General features: G+C 45.5%; 1 protein-coding gene across 2 annotated transcripts in view; it reads right to left on the reverse strand.

Moving 5' to 3' along the window:
• Nucleotides 1–19,118, reverse strand: part of MGST3 (microsomal glutathione S-transferase 3) — a 97,716-nt gene that overhangs the window by 37,136 nt on the left and 41,462 nt on the right. For both annotated transcript variants that reach the window (XM_069737190.1, XM_069737189.1), the window contains exon 3: nucleotides 8,214–8,287. In XM_069737190.1, coding sequence (XP_069593291.1) covers nucleotides 8,214–8,287 — 74 coding nt within the window. The remainder of the gene's footprint in view (nucleotides 1–8,213; nucleotides 8,288–19,118) is intronic.

Consider the following 19,118-nt stretch of genomic DNA (forward strand, 5'->3'; position numbering starts at 1 on the left):
GGCTGTCAAATGAAGCCCGGAGTTCTGCGGGTGGTTGAAGGGACCCTGAGTTAGAAGGTCCTGGTCTTCCGGGAGAACCCACGGGTCCGTCACTGACATCACTCTCAGCCAGTAGAACCACGGTCTTTTCGGCCAGAAGGGCGCTATCACGATCACTCTGGCCTTGTCTTCCCTGATCTTCCTCAGAACCACTGGGATTAGACATATCGGTGGGAAGGCATACAGGAGTCCAGATGTCCATATTATGCTGAAGGCGTCTACTGCCAACGGCCTGTCTGTAGGGTTCAGGGAACAGAATTTTTGGACTTTCTTGTTGACTTTTGAGGCAAAGAGGTCCACCCTGGGTTTTCCCCACATGTGCACTATCCGTTGAAAAACGGACTTTTTTAGGGACCATTCCCCTTGCCTCAAGTGGTTCCTGCTTAGAAAGTCTGCCTTTATGTTGTCCACACCTCGGATATGCAGGGCCGATAATGACAGGAAGTGCCTTTCGGCTAGAGACATGAGTCTTGTGGTTATGTGCATCAGTGCCCGAGAGCGGGTGCCTCCCTGGTGGTTCACGTATGCGACCGCTGTTCGGTTGTCCGATAGGACTCTCACATGATGCCCTGCCAAGTGTGGAAGTAATCTCTCTAGCGCCCTTTCTATTGCTAGGAGCTCCCACTCGTTTGAGGATAGATCTTTCTCCTCTTGAGCCCAGGGGTCTTGGACCCATAGTGTGTCTGAGTGAGCTCCCCATCCCCATGGACTGGCGTCCGTTGTAATTATCATGGAGGCTGTGAATGTCCAGGGAACTCCTCTGGGGGATGACTATCTGTAACCACCATCTGAGAGATTGGAGCACAGAGAGTGGGAGAGTGAGCTTCTGCTCTAACTGTCCCTGAAGTTCTCGGTCGTTCTGCAGCACACACCATTGCAGTTCTCTTGCATGGAACTGGGCCCATTTTACTGCCGGTATGCAGGAGGTTAGGGACCCTAACACCGACATGGCCCTTCTCAAGGTCATTTCCGGCTTTTTTAATGTGGCCATAATCATCTGTTTGATTTTTTCCTCTTTTTCTTCTGGGAGGCGGCACTCCTGTGTCACGGAGTCCACCGTTATCCCCAGGAAATTCTGGACCATTGCCGGCTCTAACTTAGACTTCTTGAGATTTAGTTGCCATCCCAGTGTCTGAAGAGTGTCCATCACTATTCTGACCTGCTCCTGACAGTGAGAAAAGTTTTTCCCCACTATCAGGAAGTCGTCCAAGTAGGGAATTATTAGAGTGTATTTTTCCCTGAGATGTGCTGTGACCTCTGCAATCAGCTTCGTAAATACGCGTGGGGCGGTTGCTATCCCAAAGGGCAGAGCCCTGTACTGGAAGTGACACAGCTGGGACCCCATCTGAACTGCCACTCTGAGGAACTGACGATCTTGCTGTCTGATTGGGACGTGATAATAAGCGTCCTTGAGGTCGAGGACGGACATGTAGCACTGGGGATAGAGAAGTTTCACCGCAGATTTTATGGTCTCCATCTTGAACGATGGTATTACAAGAAATTTGTTGAGGCCTTTTAGATTTATAATTGTCCTCCAAGAGTTGTCGGGTTTTTTTATGAGAAAAAGAGGGGAATAAAATCCTTCCCTCCTTTCGTCTATAGGAACTTCTTCCAAGACGTGCTTGTCTAGGAGTGATGTTACTTCCCCCTCCAGACTGTCTTGCTTCTCTTGGGAGGACTGTACTGGGGTCTGCATATACCTTCTTGGAGGCCAGTGGTGAAATTTTAGCTTTAGGCCTGATCCTACGATCTGCCGGATCCATATGCTGGAGGAGATCCTCTCCCAGGCTGGAAGGAAGTGAGAGAGCCTCCCTCCCACCTGAGAAGGACCATCACTGGGAGGGTTTTTTGGTGTGTCTGGGGGACTTGCCGAAATAGAAGCCCTTTCCTCCCCTGGGTCGCTTGTCCAGGTTGCTCCTGTCCCGGTCTCTGTATTGCTGCCTTCGGAACTTTTGGCCTCTCCGAAAGGTGCGACGAAAGGGCTGAAACGGCTGTCTTGGGAAGTTCTTTTTATCACCGGCCTTCTCCAGTACCTCATCTAATGCCGGTCCGAACAGGAAGTTTCCCTCACAAGGCAAAGAACAAAGCTTCATTTTGGCCTGAGTGTCCCCTGGCCAGCATTTGAGCCATACGGCACGGCGTCCAGTGTTAGCTAATGCTGCTAATTTTGCTGCCAGCCTAGCAGAGTCTGCTGATGCTTCAGCCAGAAACATAGCCGCTGCCCTCATAGTTGGAAGTGACTCTAGAATAGCTTCCCTGGGAGCTTTTTGCTCCACCTGTTCCTCCAGGTTGTCTATCCAGATCTTAAGGGATCTGGCGACACAAGTGGCCGCGATAGCTGGCCTTAGTGCTCCCGCAGAGGCTTCCCAAGCTGTCTTCAGGGAACTGTCAACCTTCCTGTCCAGAGGTTCTTTTAAAGAACCTAGGTCCTCGAACGGCAGGGAGGACTTCCTGGCCACTTTTGAGACCGCCACATCGATTTTTGGGGCTCTGTCCCAAGATGAGGATACTTCCCTTAAAAGAAGGTATCCCTTTGAAGAGGAGGTAGTTATCTGGGACCTCTTTTCCGGCCTTTGCCATTCCCTTTTGATTAGTTCTTGAATTTGATCATTAACAGGGAATGATCTCCGTTTCTTCTTTTGTAGGCCACTGAACATGAGTTCCTGGGCTGTCTTTTTGGCCTTCTCCTCTACCAGCCCCATGGTAGAGCGAACAGCTTTAATAAGTTTATCTGTAGCCTCTGCCGGAAAGGTGTCTTCCTCCTCAGAGCTACTATCAGAACAGCGGGCCGTGTCAGAATCCTGCTCTGACCCCGAAGAATCCCTTTGGGATGCTATAGAGGGGCTGGATCTGTCCCTAGATCTGGCATCTGTGTCAGGTGTCTGTAATGCTCTTACGGATTTGGAGACTTCGGACTGGATCAGAGATCTTAAGCTGTCCGTAAAGGAGGGTGTTTCCTCCGCCACAGTCTGGTTAATACAGTCCTGACACAGTTTTTTACCCCAAGATGATATTAAGGGCTTTTTACATAAGGGACATTCTCTATTTTTAGTCTTCGTTTTATATTTTTTGGTGACCTCCTATACTCCACCCCGCAATGTATGTAAGAAAAGAGGGGAGAGACGGAGATAAGAGAAAAGAACAGGCATTAGCGTACTGGACTTTCTCGTAGTTCACTCACCACTCGGACGTTTTCAAAGTACGGGTACCGGATCCGGAGGTTGGCTGGTCTTCTCCGTGTCTCCCAATGAGACTAGGGACCCCTCCTTGGTATGCCGTATACTGTCCGAGCGGCTTCTGCTGCTGCCATGGCGGGTCTGGCTCTTTTCGCTTGAGCGAGACCGCCTCTCCTGCACCTCCTGCTGTGGCATCAAATGCTCTGGCGAGAAACTCTCCATTATACGCACCCAACAAGAGTAGTCACCTCTAACCTGCCTGGTTTAGTGACACAGGGCAGCGCAGCTGGCTTGTTTAAATAGATTCACTCTTTTTTTTTAATGAAACACCTGGTTGATCCTGCTACCATTGGTCGCTTCATTAATCATGAATGATTACCTGGCTGATCGTGCCTGCACCACTTCCGGTGCACGTGAAGCAATCAACTACCTGGTTGATCCTGCGCCTGTCAGCTGTCAGCGCTATATGCATATGTCCAAGCGCGCACCTGGCAACCACATCCGGTGCGCGCTTTAATATCCACCATTTACCTGGTTGATCCTGCCTCTGTCAGAGCAGCGCGCGCGCACCCGGCCTCACTACCGATGCGCGCTGCTGTATTATGCTCCAGGCGCGCACCGGTCACCACTTCCGGTGCGCGCCGCCTTTTTGGGTCCCCCCGGCGCCCTGCTCCTGCACTAGGGTTCCCGCTGCCGCCAGCTTCAGCGCCTGTGCGCGCTTTACCTCCAGGCGCGCACCCGCTCTGCTTGCGGTGCGCGCCGAAGAATCTGTCCCCCCCCTGCTGCGCACATACCTCCCCGGATACCTGGTGTCAGCTGGAGGGAGGCTTCCGGGAGTATCCACGCCACAACGTCAGGCAGCCTCTTCACTCACAAGACTCTGCTTCAAACCTCTGCCTCAGGTACCGTCAAGGAGGAGGGGGAAGGGGGGAGACCTGCACTCGACAGGGAGGGCCACCAAACCTCCGAGGAGCTTACCTTGCCCGGGGACCGATGTGCCTCACGGGCTGCATGGCCACCTTTGGTCAACAGGGGGGGCACCATAAAGTGACCCCCGTGGACAGGCAGGATTTCCGCTCGACAGGGGGGGGGGGGGGGAACGCGCCTGCGGCCCCTGTGGAGTATCTTCACCCGGGCATTCGCCTCGCGGGCTGTGGCCATGCTTCGCTCAGGGGGGGCATGATATACATTGACCCCCGAGGCGACTACGGGTACCTGGTGACGGGTGCAGCAGACAGCGCCTGCCCAAATCCACCCGACCCAGATCCCGGCATCCTCTTCAATCTTCATCAGATGTCTTCCATCTTGAGGGTTCCCCGTCAAGGACAGGAAACCAACTGATGTGGAGAGAGGAGCCGCCCCTTTTATCTTGAAGGTTTCCGGTCCTTGATGGGCGGATCCCCTCTCTCGTGGTGCCGTCATGTATGATGGAAAAATATTTTTCAGACACAGTGCAAAGCTCAGAAGATAACGAGCAACAGATTTTACTGTTATGGTTTGCAGGTGCCATAACCCACTGGGAGAGTCCATGAGGTGCCAGAACAGCAGAACCTCCCATAACTGACCCCATTTTACGAACTACACCTCGCAATTAATTCATCTAGGGGTGCAGTGATCATATTGACACCATGGAGGTGTCAAAATTTTATACCATTGGGCAGTGACGACAAAATAACTACATTTGTACCACCAAAATTGTGTTTTAGCCAAAGATTTTACATTTTCACACAAAAAGTGGGTAAAAATTGCACTAAAATTTGTCCCACAATTTCTACTGAACATGGCAATACCCCATATGTGGCAGTACAGTACTGCTTAGCCATACGGAGAGACTCGGGAGGGACGGAGCGCACTATTTGCTTATTCAAGTGAATGGTTCTGTACACGTCAGTGTTTTTCCAAGGACCGTGTGTCCATGGGCAAAACATGCTGACATGCCCATTTTTTAATGTCAGCAGGGGCCACAAAACGTCTCGTACACGTGCAAACGCATAACACATGGATGTCATCTGTGTGACATGCATTGGCGCCAGGGATGAAGCGTTACAGCAAGTGCTGTTCTCTGTAGCTGGGTGCTGAACACTGCTCTCATCATTCTCCTCTGCTCTGCCGGCGATAAATGTAACCTATGTAAAAGAGAAGACAGCAGGCGGCGGCTGATGGGACTATTACTCCCATCAGCTTACCCCCTGCTAATAACAGTTACAGCAGCAGTGGCTGATGGGGGTATTCAGCCACCAACTGCACTATAAATAAATGAAAAAAACAGCCAGGCAAAACTCACAGCTGGGGGCTGCAACCCTCGGCTGTCAGCTTCAGCCAGGCTGGTTATCAAGAATAGAGGGGTCCCCACACTATTTTTTTTTTATTTAAATTAAAAAAAAAAAAAAAAAAAAACGGCATGGGTTCCCCCCCCCCCCCCCCATTATTGACAACCAGCCTTGCTAAAACTCAAAAGTGGGGGCTGGTATTCTCAGGCTGGTAGGGGGCCATGGATATTGACCCCTCCCAGCCTAAAAATAGCAGCCCACAACTGCCCAGAAAAGGCACATCTATTAGATGCGCAAATTATGGCGCTCTTGCCCTGTAGCTGTGGCAATTGGGGTTGATATCTGTGGGGTTGATGTCACCTTTATTTCCAGGTGACATCAAGCCCATAGCTTAGTAATGGAGAGGTGTCTATAAGTCCTTTAATTGAAAAAAAAAAAAAAAAAAAAAAAAAAAAAAAGGACACAGACTCCTTTATTACTCTCAAGTAAACCATACTTCCTTTGTTCCTTTTCAATCACTGTTTATGGTTCATTATACATTCTTATATGATGTTAAAATATATATGTTCATACGATTAAATAAAAAGACCTTGCCTAATTCCACCAAAGCCCTCGATCTCCTGTAATAAAAATAAAATAAAAAAACAACAATTATACCATACCTGTCCATCGTTGTGTCCCACACCGTAATCCATGTCTGGGGGATAATTAGTTTTCAACCTGGACGGTGCCAAGATGTGACTGTCCAGGCTGAGAACCACTGGTGAATGAGCTGCTGGAAGCGGAGCTCAGTGAACTGGTGTGACGTCATAGAGGTTACCTCCAGTCACTGGGTTCCGTACCATGCCGGGCTTTGCTGCGACGAGATCCCCGCTAGCACCGTGAGTTTTGGCTCTTTTATACAAAAACTAATTTTATAGAAAAAAATTATTATTTTTGCATCACTATTCTGAGAGCTATAACTTTTATTTTTACGCTGATGGAGCTGTGTGGCAGCTTGATTTTTACGGGACAAGAAGACGTTTTCAGGGGTACCATGTTTATTTAGATCTGTCTTTTTGATCGCATGTTATTCCTCTTTGTTCAGCGGTATGACGATAAAAGCATTGTTTTTTGCCTTGCTTTTTATTTCTATGGTGTTCACTAGAGGGGTTAACTAGTGGGACAGTTTTTTAGGTTCGGTCGTTATGGACGCGGAAATACCAAATGTGTGTTCTTTTATTGTTCAGATTTTTTTCATTCTAATATTTAGTGATTGATTATTTAGAATTATTTTTGATCTTTTTATAATTATAAAAAAAAAAAAAAAAAGTCTAACTTTTTACTCTGTCTCACTACGGGACAATAATTTTTTGCAGGCTGATCGCTTCTATAGTATGCAAGATGAAGTAGCCTCTGCATACCATATAAGCTATCAGCGCTGCACTGACAGGGAGACTTGGTGATCATGCACTGCACATGACCAACAAGTTTCCTTACTCTGGTGACCCGGATGTCGTCATGACAACATCGGTTCACCATGGCAACAATCAGGACCCAGCGTCACACCGCGGGGTTTCTCCGATCCAAGGGCAGAGGGGCTGTCAGCTCCATGCCGTCTTCTGAAATGATGCGATCGTGTTCGGAGGTTAGAGTGCCGGGAGCAGTCCGTGACTGCTCCTGGCACCTGGTGCCGGAAGTCAGCTGTCAGAATCAGCTGACACTTGGCATTGATCACCCTCGCACCCCCGTGTGTGGCCGATCATGATTACGTAATGTTCCGTACCTGGTCAGATAGGCCCAGGTCACATGGATGGAATATTATGTCAGATATCAGAAAGGGGTTAAACAATTTGTGAATTGCAATTCAGATTTTGTAATCTAGCTAGTTGAGCGATATTGCAAGTTACAGTATCCGGGTTGTACGTCCCAGGATGAATGGACATGACCTCAATGTATGCCAGTCTGTCCAGGCATTTCATTATGGAGCACAACAATCATTCTGCATGCTTGAAACTTACCATCATTGAGCAAATATCAGACAGTATCACTAAATTGCAAATGGAATCGTACTGGATTTTCAAATTGGCGACACTTAAATCTGACGGTTTGAATGGATGTATTGATAACACAGGATAATTATTCGAACTAAAACCATGCATTTACCAGAAGGTTTAAAATCAATTCATTTATACATTTACACAATAAGAGAAACCTGGGGAATTACAATGTGCGTTTGTGCACCTTGGCAAGAATAAGTTTAACGTTTTGGTCATTTAAAATCGGCGATCCGATAGATGCTACTTTTTTTTTTTTTAAGAATAAATGTATATTCCCAAGTAAAAGTTATTGCACATTATAAATGCAATCATGCTGTAGCCAGGCACCGCCGCTGCTGAATGCGATTTAAAAAAAAAAAAAAAAAAAAGCCATAATTATATTTAGCATGCAAAATAGGTGGCAGGTCAGTGAGGGATCAGCGACCTGCCATAAGCCATACAGATGAATATGTAAGCAGAGAACCACGTAAAGACCCCACACGGGCCGCCCCAAAGCACAAGCATATAATTAACTGAAAATTACAAATACAGATTAAACAACAACCACAAGATGGATCTCATCACCAGGTATCATTGTAATCAGTATAACGGCACCAACCTGACACTGTCTGTAGGTTACTGTTCACAATCCTGCTGACAGGTTCCCTTTAACAATAGTAGAAATTCTGGGATAAGTAAAAGATACTTACGTGTTTTGATGAGCCCGCTGGATGCAGTTGAAAATTTTTCCATTTTCAGGGTCATCACTATAGAGTTTGGGATACTGGGGAAAACAAATGTGAAAAAGCATGAGCCACACGAGTGACAGCTAGCCATTATTCCAGAGATCCCCAGGTCACGTTTATTTAACAAGCCTTATAGTGGCATACACAGGTCTTTGAACAGGCTAATATCTTTACATCTGTGACTAACAAACCTCCTTACATTATAATTATCAAAACCACAACTGAAAAATAAGACAAAATGGTCTTGGATGTGGTCTCAAAAACTTCCAATTGTTCACATGTATAGCACAAGCACATTAGGTTTTATCCCCTTCAAGGCATGGTCCCCCCCCCCCCCCCTGCTTTCTCCCCTTCTTCCAAGATCCATAACTTTTTTTTTTCCCATCCTCAGCAGTATAACGTTTTCTTAACTGACTGCATTCAATAGTCCCCTTACGGGGACTTGAATCAGCACGAGGGCTGTGGAGTCGGAGTCCATTTTAGTGGAGTCGGTATAAAATGGACCGACTCCTAAAAAATATAATAAATTGGGCACAGAGGTTCAATGCAGTTTGTGGGGAATATTTTTCATAAGAATTTGGGAAAGTTCTGAAATGTCCTATAAATGTCTGTCCTTTTCCTGATCCAAGGTCTAGGCTTTTAGTTGAGATGAACCTGTGCTGCCGCTTATGTTCATAATTAGTGAAGCTCCTACTCTACAGATAACGGGAAAAAAAAATAAACACAGGGAAGGAAAGCCTACATTCATCTCAGAAGTTCTGGAGTGAACAGGAAAGCAGGTAAGTACTTCCTAAAGCATATCTAAACTTTCAATAAAGTGTGCATAAATCAATAGTCCAGTATATGTTGTCTCTGCATGCTTGATGTTTTAGTTTGTTTTTCCTCTTAGCTCATGTTTGGAGAAATTAGCTGCTCTGATGACTTACATACACCAAACATAGAAAACATTTTTTCCCCTAATATTCTAACATCTCAAATTCGGAAATAGAGTAACAGGATCGACGAGGGCATATATATTTGTGCGCGCATGCATGTTGGAATGTGATTCAGCACAAACATGCTCCCTCCCTCTTCATAGACTGAAGAAATGTGATGTGAAGCCTTTAGTGAGCTGCACCCTGAGACAAGCCTTGACATTGAAAGTTCAGAGTAAAGCTATTTAACAACACATTGCAAGAATTACAATATACTTTATTTTTTCTTTTTTTTTACAGGACAAAATTTTGAGAGCGAATTTACATAATTACAATATGTCTAAGAAGCATCCTATGAAGTCAGCTGTATTTGAGCATTTCACAGTGACTCAAGATAATAAACATTTTGTCTGTCAGTGTAAGTGACCCAGATGAAAACAAATGCTGTGATGCCAAAATCAGTGCATACTCAGGCAGTGGTAAAAATGCTCCTTCAAAAGCTTCCAATCTAAAGAGACATTTACAATGCTGTCACCCAGAAGTTTACAAAGCTGTGATTGAAAAAGATCACAGCAGCACCAAGAAATCAGCACTTCCCGCCAGGCAAAGGAGGAGGAAAGAGCGTCTCAAACTTCAGTTACAAGATATTTTGTAAGTGACAAAGTTACTGTAACAATGACAGAAGATGAGTTTAAAAGACAGCTCATCGAGCTTGTTGTGAAGGACTATGTACCATTATCATTATTTGCATGAACAGCTTTAAACAGCTCTTAATGGAGAAATGGATCGCAAACTTGGTGTTTCTCTGGAAAGAGAAAGCATTAGAAAATTAGTGATTGAAGAGGCCCTTAACAAAAAAGAAGATCTTAAAAAGACTCAAGAGACGCTTTGTATTCGTAAAATGGATGCCTGCACACGTCAGAGTGAACCATTTGCTATGAACGTTCGATATGTTTGTGACAACAAATTGTTACTAAGACACCGACAATAAAAGATACTATAGTTCATCACAGCAGCCAGTTTCTCCAGACCCAAGTGGAAAAAGTTCTGCAATATTATGAACAAAAAAAAAGGAACAGGTTCTTGCTATTGCAGCTGATAATGCTTCAATCATGATAAGTACAATTAAACTGATGAATGAGAATAATTAAGGTGAACAGCAGCTAGAAGAACAATTCACATTCAGTATGTTGAAGATGGAAGGCCACAGTCCTGTTCCCATAACAGAGGAACAAACAGACATTACTATAAAAGAACAGCAAAATGATTCTTTACAATTAGATGATCTTGTTGAAGCTGCTTCATACCTCTTTCCTATTCATCACATGTGCGGTGTTGTGCACACGCTGCAGCTGGCAATAAGAGACCGTCTACAAGAGGGACATGCTGGAACTTTTATTAGCAAAGTGAGGAAATTAGCTATTGCTGCCAGAACCGTTAAAATTGATTCCATCTTGAAGAGACGTGCTGGAAAAGGAGCAATTGTGGATCAAGCCACTCGGTGGGGCAGCAGCTATTTAATAATTGAGTGATTGCTTGAGCTGAAACCTTTCCTTGTAGATATGGCCAACCCTCAGGTAACACTACATGAAGGTCAATGGACACAGGTGACTGAATTGAAGGCATTGCTTCATCACCATTTACAGTGACTAAAAGTTACAAGCTGAGGATTTAACTCCTGGCATTTTTATAAAGGACTAGAAGAACTTGTCGTTTTGCCTGTCCCAAAGAGGAGGTTTAATCGCAGATGGCAATGCTGCTTGAATGAAACGGAGAGAGACACTGCTACTAGAAAATAAAATTCTTCTGGCAGCTGTTTATGTGGACCCAAGACATCGTATATTGCTTTATGATCAACAGCGTACTAAAGGAAAAGAAGCTTTGATTGAGGTAGCAATTAGGATGAGTGGGTTACAGGACGGCCAAGAGCAAGAGGACTCAGGTCCTGCTAGTGCTGCTGCCATTCCTTCATCCTCATCAGAAGAGGAGTTTGATTTAGTCAAGTATTTGGATGTCATGGAGCAGGGAAAGCGTTACTGCAGAGAAAGAAAATAAAAAAAAAAAATTCCACTCCCATAGAAAACAGATTGACCATATTTCAGCAAAATTTTTCACTTGCTCTCAAAGAAGTATAAGGCCGGCGTCACACTAGCGAGTTTTACGGACGTATGAGGCGCACAGAAAATACACATTGCACACGGTACAATGATTCTCTATGGGGCAGCTCCTATCTGCCGTATTTTACGCCTCCGTATTATACGGTCTTGTACGGACGTAGAAAATCGCAGCATGCTGCGTTTGTCAGCATATTGCGCAAAAAATCCGCCAATGAAAGTCAATGGGGGCGAGAAAAATATGGCTTACACATGGACCAGCAGTGTGACTTGTGAGAAATACCAGATAAATATGTAGAACAAACTTTAATGATAATTCCAGGTTTAAAAACGACAGGGGGAAATAATCCCCGTGCTGTACTCAGCACGCACCTACATGAACAGGGGACAGGTGCCTACAGTATAAATATATCCACATTGTAACCAAGACAGGTATCACAGAAAAATCAAAGTGACTGTGCAAGTAAATAAAGTTCAAACACCTGCATTAAACACACAGGTCCAGAGGATTGTATAAAAAAGCACATACACAATGAGTAAAACTAATATACATACCAGTCAGTGTAGAAAGAATCCCGGCGTGGACTGGCACCTCACCCCTGTCCCCCCCGACGCGCGTTTCAGCTATTGCCTTTCTCAGAGATGGAGATGGAGCCATAATAAGGAAGTCGTCTAAATACGGGACGATGCATATTCCTTGTTGACGGATGAAGATTATCGGTTCGCCATAATTTTCGTGAAAACCCATGGGGCCGATGAGATGCCGAAGGGGAGAACATTGACCTGGAAATGTTCGATCTGGTGACCCTTGGAGACTGCGAATCTGAGGAATTTCCTGTGCTCTGGGTGGATTGGCACATGGTAATACGCATCCCTCAGATCCACAGTCACCATCATGCAATTTTGACCGATGAGGGGGATTACGGATTTGACTGTCTCCATTTTGAATCTCCTGTATCGGACTGGGTTTCAAATTTATGATAATTCTGTTCTTCCCTGATGGCTTGGTTATCAGAAAAAGGTGTGAATAATGACCACGTCCTTCCTCCAATTTCGGTACCCGTGAGATTACATTTGATTACATTAGTTTTTGTAGATCTTGGAACAAGGAGTTTTGGAGATCTGGGTTTTGAAGGGAGGTTATCCTTAAGCATTGTGGGGATGGTCTCACGAATTCTATTTTTAGTCCCTCTTGAACGGTATGAAGGACCCACTGATTTGTGGAGATGGTCTGCCACTTGTTGAAAAAAAACGTGAAAAATCGACCCCCGACCGGAGCACAGTCATTGCTTATCTGGGGTTTGCTGGGCCTGAGGGGCCAGGATATTTTTGCCCCTGCCTCCCTTGGGATAGCTCCACCTTCCCGATTTGCCTTTTCCTCTCTGCGAAGATTGGTCACGGGAGGGACGAAGTGAGCCCAAAACACGCATCTTCTGCTCGGGGAGAGATTTCTTTTTATCTGCCGCCTTATCCAAAATATCATCCAGAACGGGTCCAAATACATTATGACCCTGAAAGGGTATGCTACATAATTTGGACTTGGAGACAAAATCACCTCCCCAGGATTTTATCCAAAGTGCTCTCCTGGATGAGTTAGAGAGGACGGCAGCTTTCGCGGCTACTCGGACCGATTCAGCAGAAGCATCAGCTAGGAACCCAATTGCTTTCTGTAGCAAGGGTAGGGAGTCTAAAATCTCCTCTCTTGGGGTGCCCTGAGTCAAGTGATCCTCAAGTTTGCGTAACCAGATAAATAGAGATCTGGCCACGTAAGTGGAGGCTATATTGGACTTTAGTAAATTTGTGGAGGTGTCCCAGGACTTTTTTTTAATAAACTCTATTTTACGATCCATCGGATCCTTGAGTTGAGCAGAGTCCTCAAAAGGGAAGGGCTGTTTTCTTAGTTACCCTGGACACCTGTACATCCACTTTCGGGGTCTCCCACAAGGAGTAATCCACGTCCAATGGACACCGTTTTTTTTTAGCTCTGATGGCACAGTCAGACCTTTTTCAGCGAGGTCCCATTCATGCAGAATTAGATCTTGTAAATTCTTATGTACTGGAAACCCTTTTTGATCTTTGGGTTTCAGACCCTCAAACATCTCATCCTGTACTGTGAGTGTAACTTCTTCATCCTCTACCCCCATGGTGCCCCTTACTAAACTGATTAGGTCACTCATGTCCTCAGAATTAAAATATTTTTTGTTTTCTGGTCTACAGGTGGGGGTAAAAGTGGAGCCTTCATTTTCCCAATTATCCTCCGAACCCGAGGACTGGACCTCTCCCGAGTCTGGGTCGGATTCTACCGGGGCTTTTTTCCTCCTTTTTAGAGTGGGTGGCTGAGGCACCGACATTTGTGAGAAGGTGGCCATAGAAAAATGGACCTCATCTTTAATGAGGGATCTGATGCTATCCAGCAGCGAGGGTTGTTCAGCGCGTAGGACCTCATCCGTACAGGACTGGCAGAGCTTTTTCCCGTATGTTGATGGGAGTTTGGCCGTACGCACTTTACATTTGCGGCTTGACTTTTTAGGATCAGAAACCTTTTCTCCCTATAAGAGAAAGAGTGTTTGCTAAGCCACTTAGGGGTATAGAGCTATATATATATATATATATATATATATATATATATATATATATATATATATATATATATATATATATATATATATATATACATACACATACACATACACATACACACACACACACGCATGCATATACGGGATAACTGGGCCCGACACCTGCTACTTACTTTGGTAGGAGGGGGGACGCTGGCATCTGCAGATGCAGATCAAGGGGGTCTGTCACCGTCCTTGTCCGTCACGTAGTGTAACACTCAGCTTACCTTGCTACCCGGATCTCTTTATGAAAGATCGGTGGCCCAGCGTCATAGTGCTCCTCCCCCCGTGGTGCCTGATTGGGGTAGGGTCCTGGAACGCCCCCGAAAACGTTGCTGTATGGCGTGCCTGCTGCTCCGACGCCATTGCCGGCCGGGGTGCGCTCCATCCTGGAACGCACCTGAGTGAACCGGAAGTGACGCGCGTTAACCCGGAAGCGACCCAGCCATCGGCTGGCCACAGACTCCGGGACGTGCGCCACCTCCAGCGCTGCAGCCAGGGAGGAGGGAATCGGGGGGCTGCAGGAGGCCCCCAGTACGCACGTCACCGCCCCGCATTACTCCACGAAGGGAGCGCCGGAGGGGCGGGAAGGCCCCGAGTCCCTCTGAAGAGAGGAGACTGGAGCAGCGTTCTTGAGGAGGGGACGCCCGACCTCCATGCTGCCCGGCTTTGGTAAGTGGAGCTCCGGTCGCCGGCCACGGCAGCCCCTTCAGAATCTCCTCATGTCCCATAGGGGACAGGAAAACACTGGTGGTGCAGTAAGGGGAGGGGTATTTAACCTCTTTGTGTTCCTTACCCTTATTAGGGCGGGGAAGACAACCTCCGAAGTGGCTGTCGTGGAATGTGACTAGAGAAAAGTGGGCTGAAAATCTCGGCTTATACTCGAGTATATACACGGTATGTCCGTTTTGCAAGCCAGCGATAAAATATCACAGTACGGATGCCATACGGATTACATACGTATGTCATGTAAAGCTGCCAGAAGCATACAAAAAAAGATCTCTGCAACTCCTGTATTTCCAAGATTGTAAGAGAAGAACGACCAACATTCTTATCAGAGATGATGAGTCTAATTCGGGATGAGGTACAAAACTCGTTAGCTACTATGGCACAGCAGTACCCTTCCAGTCCAGGTCTGAGTCGCATGAGACCGAGAGTTGACCCAGAGCAAAGGGATCTGGATATTTCTTCAAATGAAGAATCAGACTTTAAAGAGTTCGGATCAGGATGAAGGAGAGCTGCCTCTAGAAGAACAGGAGCAAGGAAGGAAGTTTCTCTTTCCAGTGGAAGACACGGAAGAGTTAGTTCAAGCGGTGAGAAATACGATGCAGGTGAAGGAGGAGCCGCGTCCAAAATCCAGACAGGACTTGATGTTTGGGGGTCTTACATCTCAAAGACAGACGGTGTTCCTGGTGAGCGAACACATCCGACTTATGATATTGCAAGAATGGAAGGATGCAGAGCGTAGACTGGTGATGTCCCGAGAATTTAAAGGCCGTCTACCGTTTGACCCAGAGGATATCAAAACATGGGAAGAAATCCCGAAAGTCGACGTACCGGTGGCCAAGGTTACAAAGAAGACAGCCATCCCCTTTGAGGATTCATCAAGCCTCAGAGGTGCTATGTAGCGGAATTGCAGGCTTGCTATGAGAGTCGACCACAGGGTGGCGCTCACAGCAGGCCGGCATCAGTAACCATAGAGGTCTCAAGGACCTCTATGGTTACCATTCTGACGCATCCCCGACCCCCGATTATGTGACGGGGGTCGGCAATGTGATCATTTCCAGCCGCGCGGCCGGAAGCGCCGGTTAAGTGCCGCTGTCAGCGTTTGACAGCGGCATTTAACTGGTTAATAGCGGCGGGTGAATCGCGATTTCACCCCCTGCTATTGCGGGCACATGTCAGCTGTTCAAAACAGCTGACATGTCCCGGCTTTGAGGTGGGCTCAGCGCCGGAGCCCACATCAAAGCAAAGGACCCGACCTCCGCTGTAATAGTACGGCGGAGGTCGGGAAGTGGTTAAATATGTTATAGACGTGCACTTTTTTTTTTTTTTTTTTTTTTAAATAAAAAAGGTTAACTTTTGATTGCTTGTTTATTATACCGGTCAGTCTGGTAAGCAGCCAATTAACTCCAGACAAAATCAAATAGGTAGACCCCAATCGGCAGCCTGCATAAACATCCAATTCTTGTGGGTCCTACCGATTACAAAAATGGGAGTCCTGTGTCCCATTTGAATGGAGCGGTGGTCAAGCCATTGATTATCTATGGGGAACAAGAAAACAGCCAAATGGTGTCCATAGGGAGACCCGTGTGACCCAGTGGATAGGTATAGCATTGTAGGAAAATTACTTTGAAAGGGTTATTCAAAACTACACAAGAGGAGAACCGTGTACACTAGAAGCGTTAGATGATACACAGTACGGCATCAAATGCACCTTGTAAGCTTGTGGAGCCACAACTCTACGGTACAGTTTGGAGTTAGCTGCCATGTGTTCCATTCAGCGTTTGCCTTTTAGAAGATAATATAACAGGATGAGCAAAAGTCTTCATGAGTGCAGGAGGCACTTACTCCACTAGCCCTTACATCAGTGCGTATAAAATCAGTGATGTGTCCAAAACAGTTTCTAAAGCAGGATGACCTTGTGTGCATTTGAAGTGAAGAAGAATGTGGTCACAATTCAAAAATGTTCTCTCTTCTTTCTTACTACACATTAAAATGGATCTTGAGCGCACCACTAGGCGCAGTGTCAGCGAGTTAGTGCCTCCTGTGCTGAGAAAGCTTTTCCTCCACCCAGTTATCCTTATAATGAATGCTGTCTGCAGTTTGTTGCCATGTAATCTGAGGACAGCAGGAGATCGAGGCTTAGGCCACATTCCCACACGAGCCAAATCCAGAAGTGGGTGATAAATGCAGAAGTGGTGACGTGTTTCTATTATACTTTCCGCTGATTGCGCAATTCTCAATTTTGGCTTACAAAATTTTGAACATGTAATCATGGACTAAAACACACAACTCCAAATACATAATGATAGGGATTCCAGATTGTGCGCCCCAATTGGGGACAGTGCCAATAATGTTTGTAAAGCGCTGTGGAATTAATGCAGCTGTATAAATGAGTAAAATAAATAAAAACAGTTTGGCTGATTAGAGAACCTATAAACCTGACCTTCCTTTGAGCTAGTTGAGAATCTGGAGCATTACATTTGTTGGTTCTGTTAAACTCTCAAAATGGCCAGAAAAAAAGAACTTTCATGTGAAACTTGACAGTCTATTCTTGTTCTCAGAAAAAAAGGCTATTCCATGGGAGAAATTGCCAAGAAACTGAAGATTTCCTACAACGGTGTGTACCATTCCTTTTAGAGGTGAGCACAAACAGGCTCTAACCAGAGTAGAAAGAGAAGTGGGAGGCCCCACTGCACAATACGACAAGTACATTAGAGTCTGTAGTTTGATAAATCGACACCTCACAGGTCCTCAACTGGCAGCTTCATTAAACAGTACACGCAAGACGCCAGTGTCAACGTCTACAGTGAAGAGGCGACTCCGGGATGCTGGCCTTCAGGGCAGAGGGGCAAAGAAAAAGCCATATCCGAGACTGGTTCATAAAAAGGAAAAGATTAATATGAGCAAAAGAACAGACAATGAACAGAGGAAGATTGGAAAAAAGTGTTATGGACAGACGAATCCAAGTTTGAGGTGTTTGGATCACACAGAAGAACATTTGTGAGATGCAGAACAACTGAAAAGATGCTGGAAGAGTGTCTGACGCCATCTGTCAAGCATGGTGGAGGTAATGCGATGGTCTGGGGTTGCTTTGGTGCTGTTAAAGTGGGAGATTTGTACAAGGTAAAAGGGATATTGAATAAGAAAGGCTATCACTCCATTTTCCAATGCCTTGCCATACCCTGTGGACAGCGTTTGATTGGAGCCAATTTCATCCTACAACAGGACAGTGACCCAAAGCACACCTCCAAATTATGCAAGAACTATTTAGGGAAGAAGCAGACAGCTGGTATTCTATCTGTAATGGCGTGGCCAGCGCAGTCATCAGATCTCAACCCCATTGAGCTGTTGTGGGAGCAGCTTGACCATATGATACGCAAAAAGTGGCCATCAAGCCAAACCAATATGTGGGAGGGGCTTCTGGAAGCACGGGGGGAAATTTCTCTAGATTATCTCAGCAAATTAACTGCTAGAATGCCAAAGGTCTGCAATGCTGTAATTGCTGCAAAGGGAGCATTCTTTGACAACAAAAAAAGTTTGAAGGAGAAAATTATTTAAAATAAAAATCTTTTTTTTTTTTTTTTCCCGAACCTTATCAATGTCTGGACTAGATTTTAAATTCATTTGGCAACTCATTTGATTAAATAAAAGTTTTCATGGAAAACAAAATGGTCTGGGTGACCCTAAACTTTTGAACAGTAGTGTAACTATCATTTTTGCTGGGGGCAACTACCTAGTATATCTAATGCTAAACATTTATTTCCAGGAATGCTCAGACTTTTTATGTGCATTAGCATATGTATTGATTTACAGTGGGTACGGAAAGTGTTCAAACCCCTTTTGTATTTTTCACTCTGTTTCATTGCAGCCATTTCGTAAATTTAAAAAGTTAATTTTTCTCCTCATTAATGTACACTCTGCACCCCATCCTGACTGGAGAAAAAAAAAAAAAAAAAAAAAAGTAAAATTTTTTGCAAATTTATCAAAAAGGAAAAACAAATATCACATGGTCATAAGTATTCAAACCCTTTGCTCAGACACTCATTTTTAAGTCACATGCTGTCCATTTCTTTGTGATCCTCCTTGAGATAGTTCTATTCCTTCATTGGAGTCCAGATGTGTTTAACTAAACTGATAGGACTTGATTTGGAAAGGCACACACCTGTCTATATAAGAGCTCACAGTGCACGTCAGACCAAATGAGAATCATGAGGTCAAAGGAACTGGCCAAGGAGCTGAGAGACAGAATTGTGGCAAGGCACAGATCGAGCCAAGTTTACAAAATAATTTCTGCAGTACTCAAGGTTCCTAAGAGCACAATGGCCTCCATAATCCTTAAATGGAAGACGCTTGAGACCAACTGGCCGTCCAGCCAAACTGAGCAATTGTGGGAGAAGAGCCTTGGTGGGAGAGGTAAAGAAGAACCCCAAGATCGCTGTGGCTGAGCTCCAGAGATGCAGTAGGGAGATGGGAAACAGTTCCACAAAGTCAACTATC

Source organism: Ranitomeya imitator, chromosome 8, assembly GCF_032444005.1.
Source record: "Ranitomeya imitator isolate aRanImi1 chromosome 8, aRanImi1.pri, whole genome shotgun sequence".
NCBI lineage: Eukaryota > Metazoa > Chordata > Amphibia > Anura > Dendrobatidae > Ranitomeya > Ranitomeya imitator.